Here is an 8345-nt window from a genome sequence, read left to right as displayed (position 1 = left end):
CAGTTCCTCTTTGTTGGTTTATAGTTTTATCACTGTAGTAACGGGAAACTGAGTGGGCGGTGTGGTCGGTCTGGAGCTCTTTAAATGGACCTGCTGCTATTCTCACACACTCACACAGACACAGAGGTCAGCATGACGTGGACACACACCTTAACAGGTAAATTATGAACTCGCACTTCTTCTGCCTCCTTATTCTCTCTGTATGTTGTTAAATATATGAATATAAATATGAACTTTCCTCTCCACCTTAAGTGCTGCAGGCGATAACGGTGCATATTTGTATTGAGGCGCCTGGCTGTAACGGTACCAATTAAGGTGGAGCGGAGAGTATTCTGTGCTGTGATACTAAACTGTGTTACTTTCTGTCATGATATGAGGTTCAGTCAGAGCGCCTCTGTTAGTGCTCGGTGGAGGTGTTGAGTCTGTGTTTTTCTCTCTCTTTAGGGATTTTTCTCGGCTGCTCCGTCTCCGCCATGGTGCTCCTGTCTCAGCCGCTGTCTAAGGACGGATCCGGTACGTTGAAGCAGTTAGCGGCTAATTCAGTTACTGCTCGTTATTGGCTGTATTAGAAAGGCCCAAAAGGCCGCCTGTTTTTATTCTTTTGTTCTTATTTTTGTGTAATTTAATCAGGACAATGAATTTCTAGAGAAACTCGACTTAGAGTCAGAGTGGTTGACAGTGGTGGTGATGGGAACCAGACGTCTGAACAGTTTAATCCCTCTAACAGCCAACATTCACAGAAAGCTGTTACATTAAATGTTTCTGAATGTTTGAGAGATTGTTTTACGGTAGTTTTAAGGTAGCGTTTAGGCAGTGGTGGACGAAGTACACAAACCACGTACTTGAGTTAAAGTAGAGATGCCCAAGGTAAAATACTACTCCAGTAAAAGTAGAAGTTCCTCCCTTTAGACCTCCACTTGAGTAAAAGTACAAAAGTATTTGCCTTCAAATGTACTTAAGTATCAAAAGTGTAAGTACTAAAAGATTAATTATCTAATGTCCTATTACTATTTTTGTAACAAGACTCGCTTCGTTAACTCATTTTAGGTGAAAATACTCCAGTGTCTCTTGGTAAACCAATCTTTTAATAAATTGTCATTAATTAGTCTGACGCAGGTGTCTATTAAAATTATCATAAGCATAAAACACTGAAGGCAAACAATTTCCGTTAGGTAGAACTAAGTGGCTCTGAAATAACCTTTTGCGAACAAGCAAAAGTTTTGGTTTAAGATTTAACTACAACTTAGTTTAAATAAAAATTAGTTCAAATTTAAACAAGTTTAAACTTTCACCCTGTTGCACTGTCATTGAACTGTATGCTTGCACTGGGTCGGGATGTCCAACAGGTCAAAACAAGTTCAAAACTAAGTGTGCGCTGTGCCCTTAGTGGTGTTCTTGCTTCATGCTTCTTTCGTTTTGACATTACATTTTTATACACACATAAGCCAAAAGGAACAACAGATTTTTTTTTTTTTTGGAGTAAAAAGTAAGATATTAGACGTTGAAATGTAGTGGAGTGAAAGTAAAAAGTCACTAAAAATGGAAATACTTCAGTAAAGTACAAATACGTGAAAAAACTACATAAGTACAGTAATGAATTTCATTTTCTTAGTTACTGTCCACCACTGCGTTTAGGTCTAAAACGTATAGTTTTTTAAAAATCCGTTCATGGCGGAGGGATACAGTCAGACAAAATAGTTCCCAAAGAAAACTTACTATTTAGCTTTTAACACTGTTTTACCATTATCAGCATTTCATGTAAGAAATTAGAAGACGCATGTGGGCTCACCCGTCGTTTTGGATAGTAAATAAAATGGTTATGTTTGTGTTGCAGACATTTCTGTCACCACCACTGTAATCCCACTGTCTCTTTACAGTCACACCAAAACACTGAATAAACGATTTGGCATAATTCAGTTAAGCTGAAAGTTTAGAAAATCGGTGGACTTTTTACTTTTATTTTACAGCAATGTTCCAGCTAAGAGGATGTGTTTAGATTCTTTTTTTAGCTAAAAAAGTTGAGTTCTGATTTAGAAGTATGAAAAGTCCCTTCAAAAATAGGTTTGAAACCTCAAGGGTTTTTCTCAGGAAAAAGGTTGGGCTGTTACTGCAGCATTCTGTGGCTGGTCCACTACTAAAATAGCCCTGGTTAAGTGTAGCCATTCTGGTGAACCTTTACAGCGGATCTCAAAATAAAATGTCAGCGCTAGCATACCAAAGAGTAAAGAACTACTAATACCTTTATTAAGTGTGCATTTTCATGTTGAGCTAAGACAACGGAGAAAGGCTGCTTCAAACAAAATGAATAAAAAGTCTTGTTAAAAAGTTTTAACACTCTTTCAAAACAAGAAAAAACACTTTATTGAGTTTAGAACGGAACATTTCAGCCCACATTCAAGGCCTTCATCAGATATATGAGACTCAAAACAAAGGAAATCATGTGTTTTGTGTTGGGTCTTTTATATCTGATGAAATCTTCAAATATAGGCTGAAACATCATGTTTTTAAGCTCTTCTTATTGTCGTGTATAGCATCTTTTCTGTAACAAGACCATATGCCACAAGGCAGCAATGTAAAGTGGGAAATTTTAATTCATACACTGGAATACTTTGCAATTTTACATATCACAGTTTCATTTGAATTTGCCTGTGATAGGCTCTCATAGCCCTGTAGTAAAATAGCTTATGGCTCGTCTTGAAAAGTCACTACTAACTGATTTTTGTGAGTAGCTAATGTGGCTTCTTTCCCAGCTTCTCCTCAGTGCAGACATATCAGAGTGTATATTTATGAATATATAGTTCTCTTTTGACATATTCAGTATGACCTGAATATTTTCATGTTACCCTACTTTTTGCTCTGCAAGTAAATGCATCCTTTCTGTGTACCTTAACAAATTCACTTTCCTTCATGTTAACTTATTTTAAAAATCTACTACAGAAGTAGTCTTGTTTTTTTGAAGTAATTTGTATTGAAAGGGGCATCTAGGACTCAGATTCAGAATCAGTACTTTTATTTTATATCAGTATTTTGCCTCGGTCCATTTAAAACACATGAAATAATTTCTGTTGTACTGGCACTCCACTGTATGCTGTAGGTTTAATATGATTCTGATATTTGGCTAAAGCATTTTAACATGGTGATCTATTCTGCTTTAAAGGTTTGGAAATTACAGGCCCTAAGATTATTGCTGTACTGCACAAATTTGATGGTAAGAACACTACAGTAACAGTATTAATGCACAATTTATTGTGTGCACTGTTATTTTTATATACTTCATTTACTTCACTTCATTTCTTCTTATTTGCCTATACATCAGTTAATGGAAAGATTATTCATTTGTTCAAACTTTAGGATATAGTGTTACTATGAGCTCTGTAGCCAAATCAGCTTCCAGAATTTGACAATTTGAAACTGAGATTATATTCAGTCTTAACTAAAATGTGTGCAATATTCAAATTCTCAGTGAACCGGTACTACATTACCTGTAAAGTGAAGGCTGAGTCACTTAAAGCAATGACTACAGTGTACTGGTTGGTCAACGGCACCTTTGTGGAGGAGTTCTATCCAGATGGCAGAGTGCAAACATTTCAGAAAAGGTAAGAACAGACTCGAGACCTTTACATCAAATGGACATTATAAATTGGTGATTCTCATGTCCATGTATAGTGTTTGTGTGGGCTTATGTACTAAAGATGTATCAATTTGTAATTAATTTATATATATATATAAAAGACTGTTTAAATAGAATTTTTTTTTTAGAAACTGAATCAGCATAATCCAGCATTTACTCCTTATAATTTGTAACTTATTATAACTTACATGTGAATAGGCAGGGCTATATATATATATATACGTGTGTGTGTGTATGTATTCATAATTGCTGTAATGCAATTTTGGAGAAAGTTACTGCCCAACAACTCGTTCATTATAAGTAAGCAAAGTATGCATGAATCATTTCAGTCTGGCTGTTGGAAACATCAGTTTGGGTGGTTATATACTCGTTGCCTCAGTCAGTTGCCAAATCTGATTTTTGGCATATCTAGATTGTATCAGATTGATTTTTGATAATCTAGACAGCAAAAAAACTAATTAAAAAATGTCTGGCCGTTCTGGCCGCTCAAATCACATTTCAAAGTGTGTTTTGCATCATTCGCAACGTGACAAACAACAACAGTGTCAAATCCAGAGTGATGGAAGCGATTGTTTAGAGGGTGAGAAGACATCATTACCACAGCAACCCTTACAGATAGATTGGTGATGTCACACAAATCTGATCTGATCTGATTACTTGCAAATAACAGTGAGGACAGTCACCTCGAAAGATCTGGCTTGAGACACAAATCTGCTTTGCCTGCCGTCTGAATACAGCCTCAGAATGTGGAAATGTCTCTTCTGGAACTGCTGGCCTTGAATGGAGCTTTTCGATACAGTTGACAGTGAAATTTTATTAGATATCCTTTATTAGGCACCCTAAACATGTGTTGTTATACTCTTCCCCTGTATATGTATAATGAAAATAAAGTTGAACTGAATTAATGTTTTTCAGTGTCACTGGTTCAGGTAGGCCCCTCAAGACTACTCTGCTGTTCACACAAGTTTTACCAGAGGACTACTCCACCACTTTGACCTGTATAGCACTGAACTCCGCTGGGTTTGACAAGAGAACCACAGCACTCAAAAATCTGTGGGTATTCTCTATTTCTTTTTCTTTCTCATTTTGTTCTGTTTGCTTTCTTTGCTTCTGTTTTTTTAAGTCAAACCTATTGGAGAAAAATTTGTATGTTTTTTTTAATAACTCTTTTTTTCCTGTTTAGGATTTAATGGATCATACAGAGCGAATGGCAGTGGCATGGGACGTCTTTAAAATGCACTGAGCAGCACTCTGTGAATGATTTAGATGTTTTTGTAACTCAGAAGATTTATTCTAAAGCTCTTTTACACATGACCCACAGAATATGCTAATGGTTCAGATACAGTGAAGCTGCTTCCCACCAAAAGTCAGTTGTGAACTCAAATGATAGTTAAAGCTAGTTTTTGCGAATCTTGTTGTTTTATTTAGGTTGATAATGTGCTGATGCTTACCATCTGCTCCTGCTGTTTAACACATAAAATACTTGAAAGTCATTTGCACATAAACAGCTCTTACCAAAAAGTATATGTTCAGGTTTATGAAGGATTAATGTGTTAACTTATTGTGATTCATAATATTTCAAAATGCAAAATCCTTTCAATGAATGCTTTAGTATCAGTTCAAACTGTTACATGTGTACTGTGGTGTAGATGTTTACCTGAGTTGTAAGATATGCTTGACGCAAATAAATGTAACATTTATAAACCACTTATGATCCACGATGCTTGGTTTATTTTGCAAATGTAGAATGAATGTGTGTATAAATAAATAAATATTTTAAGTGTCATAACCTTTATTAGTTATATAAACGTCCATATGAATTGAGGAATTAGGGCTACGCGGTTAACTGTATTTTTAGATTCTTAGTCATGGTGACATGAGTTTAATAGATACAGAACAAAGTCTGTAATAACAGAACAGCTCAAATTACACGCGCGCAGCGCTAGAGTGACGTGATGATGTGACGTTATGAGCGATGACTAACAGTGGAGTTCCTGCACGCGCACAGCCGCGGGGTATTCCAGGATGCGAGCTAAATCAATAAGCCAGGCTTTTTTCAATAAACATGACTAATTTTCGTCAATTTCGGTTCCACGAAAGAAAATAATCTTAAGCCCCACTCAGTTACCATGACAACATATGCTTTTGGACGGACCTGCACTGTACCAGGCTGAAGCTGAGGCTTTGCAGAGTCTTAGCGTAGGCAGAGCCGGTTTATGAGGAGCCTGGCCGCTTCCTATCTCCCCGCTATATCAAAAACAGGACCGCTGAACAGCAGGGGGCGCCCGCGAGTGAGTCCTCGATGAGTGGGAGTGAATGGAGGTCAACGGCTAGAAACGAAAAGTTAAAATAGTTTATAATCACTTTCCCAGAAACTTTAGTTTAGAAAGTAGAAGGATGTATTTCACTAAAAAAAAACAAAGAAATCAGTTTATATTTCCTTTTTTCAACAGCAAACGGGTTTTGGGCAACAGAAAACGGGCATTAGTGCTAAAGCGTGATGATTGGCGAACGGAGCAGCTCATTGGCTGTTCACGCTCACTGACGTCATGAACGTATATGAGGCGCCTTTTAAACTCCTATAACTCGAGATTAAAAGCTCTTAAAAATATAACAGCAGTGTTCAAATGTTGTATGCTGTTCTGTGTTCAGGAAATGATTACATTCTTTTACATTAAAAATGTTTAAGCATTTATAAGCTATGGTTTTGGTCAACCCATTCAATATATGGTTAAGATTTCTTTGTTTTTTTTAGTGAAATACACCCTTCTACTTTCTAAAATTAAAGAAACGTTCTGGGCGAGTGATTAGAAACTATTTTAACTTTTCGTTTTTAGCCGTTGAGCGCCATTTACTCCCATTCATTGCAGTGCAACCATAAGCTACAGTTTAAGACCTTGGAGGTTGGAGTAACACTGGATGCTAATTTATCGTTTGATTTCCAGTGTCTCTAAGGCTGCATTTTGTTACTTGAGAAACATACACAAAATGTGTGCTTAACCCTAAAAAATACTGAGAAATAGGTTTATGCTCGATTAGATCACTGTAATCACTGGCTGGTTGCCTTCCTGTCTCTCTTAATTGGCTCAGACTAGTTCTGAAGCAGCAGCCCATGTGCTTACCAGGAAAAGCATATTACTCCAGTCTTAATCAGTTTATGCTGGCTTCCTGTTACGTTTCACAATGACCACAAAATCTGGGTTATGACATATGAAGCTGTTAATGGTCTAGCTTTGGCATATCTTGCTGATCTGTTGAAATGTTATAGCCCATCCAGACCATTTCGCTCAGCTGAAGAAGGCAACCCCTAGGATCACTTACAGCTTAGGTGGTGGAAGCTCATGAACGCTGGAATAGCATTGAAGAGAATATTTGAAGTGCAAGCTTGACAGATTTAAAACACATTTGTTCAGCATATGCCTAGAAGTATTGTGGCTTGTGGTATTTTCTTCTGTCGTTTGTTATTGTGATGTTATTTTATTTAGATCATGGTGTTTATTATTATTATTATTATTATTATTATTATTATTGAATGTGTAATTGTATTGGTTTACGTGACATCACAAAAACAATTAATTGAAAAATGGTGGTTTTTGCAATTAGTTTCCATAAATGGACTGTAAGAAAAGAGGAGTGAGCTATACATTTTGAAACTTTAAAGTCATTTTGAATTTTAATGTTTACATAGTACAGTAAGACCCTGTTTTTTGTTTTGTTTTTCAAAAAGTGAGTAAAGTGTGGTTTTCCCTAGTATAGACTGTTTAAATAGAAATAATGTTTTAGAACCTGCATTGGAATCAACACAATCCAGCATTTACTCCTTATAATTTGTAACACTCATTGTAATTTACATGTGAATGGGCGGGGCTAAACTATATTTATATATGTGTTCATAATTGCTATATTGCAATTTTGGAGAAAGTTATTGCCCAACAACTCGTTCATTATAAGTAAGCAAAGCACGCATGAATTATTTCAGTCTGGCTGCTGGAAACATCATAGATTAGAGTCAGGGCTGGTTTGGGTGGTCATTTACTCGTTGCCTCAGGCTTTGTTAACTCTTAATCTCAATAGTTTCTCAGTTGCACCAGGCACATCTGTAAAAAGCCTTGGTGTCACGATCGATCCCGATCTGGCCTTCGATGAGCATATTACCAATATTACCAGAATAGTTTTCCTCCACCTGCGTAACATCGCTAAATTAAGAAATGCACTGTCGCTACAAGATGCAGAAACGTTAGTTCACGCATTTATCACGTCCAGGTTAGATTACTGTAACGCCCTGCTTTCTGGCTGTTCCAGCCAAAACCTTAACAAGCTTCAGTTAGTCCAGAACGCTGCAGCCAGAGTTTTCACCAAAACCAGGAAATTTGACCACATTAGCCCAATTTTGTGTACCTTACATTGGTTGCCAGTTAAATTCCGCATTGAGTACAAAATTCTTCTGCTGACGTATAAAGCTCTGAATGGTCTTGCTCCTCAGTACCTCAGTGACCTTAATTTCTATTATCAACCGACACGCCCACTTAGATCACAAGGTGCTGCTCATTATTAGTACCCAGAATAAATAAAGTTACGTCAGGGGGAAGAGCCTTTTCATACAACGCCCCCCAGCTTTGGAACAACCTACCAGTCTGTATTCGGGACTCAGACACAGCCTCCATCTTTAAGTCTAGGCTAAAAACTTACCTGTTTAGTCGAGCCTTTGGTTAAT

At 36.9% G+C, this 8345-nt stretch overlaps 1 protein-coding gene across 1 annotated transcript; it reads left to right on the top strand.

Moving 5' to 3' along the window:
* The first annotated feature begins 36 nt into the window (after window positions 1-36).
* On the top strand, window positions 37-5330 carry LOC118820073 (interleukin-1 receptor type 2-like). The gene is made up of 6 exons (XM_036588196.1): window positions 37-157; window positions 445-513; window positions 3158-3208; window positions 3464-3596; window positions 4547-4684; window positions 4815-5330. Exons 1-6 carry the CDS (start codon window positions 85-87, stop codon window positions 4819-4821), a joined length of 471 nt encoding a protein of 156 aa, XP_036444089.1. The 5' UTR covers window positions 37-84; the 3' UTR covers window positions 4822-5330.
* Window positions 5331-8345: the final 3015 nt, after the last annotated feature.

The sequence above is a fragment of the Colossoma macropomum genome, unplaced genomic scaffold (assembly GCF_904425465.1).
Source record: "Colossoma macropomum unplaced genomic scaffold, Colossoma_macropomum, whole genome shotgun sequence".
Taxonomy (NCBI): domain Eukaryota; kingdom Metazoa; phylum Chordata; class Actinopteri; order Characiformes; family Serrasalmidae; genus Colossoma; species Colossoma macropomum.
This window is presented reverse-complemented; position numbering and strand designations above follow the sequence as displayed.

What these genes read in the sequence shown, in the direction of transcription:
- LOC118820073 (XM_036588196.1), top strand. Translation starts at nt 85, where the DNA reads ATGGACCTGCTGCTATTCTCACACACTCACACAGACACAGAGGTCAGC. An exon ending in GTGGACACACACCTTAACAG is followed by an intron (nt 158 to 444) that starts GTAAATTATGAA and finishes CTCTCTCTTTAG; the next exon opens with GGATTTTTCTCGGCTGCTCC. An exon ending in GTGCAAACATTTCAGAAAAG is followed by an intron (nt 3,597 to 4,546) that starts GTAAGAACAGAC and finishes AATGTTTTTCAG; the next exon opens with TGTCACTGGTTCAGGTAGGC.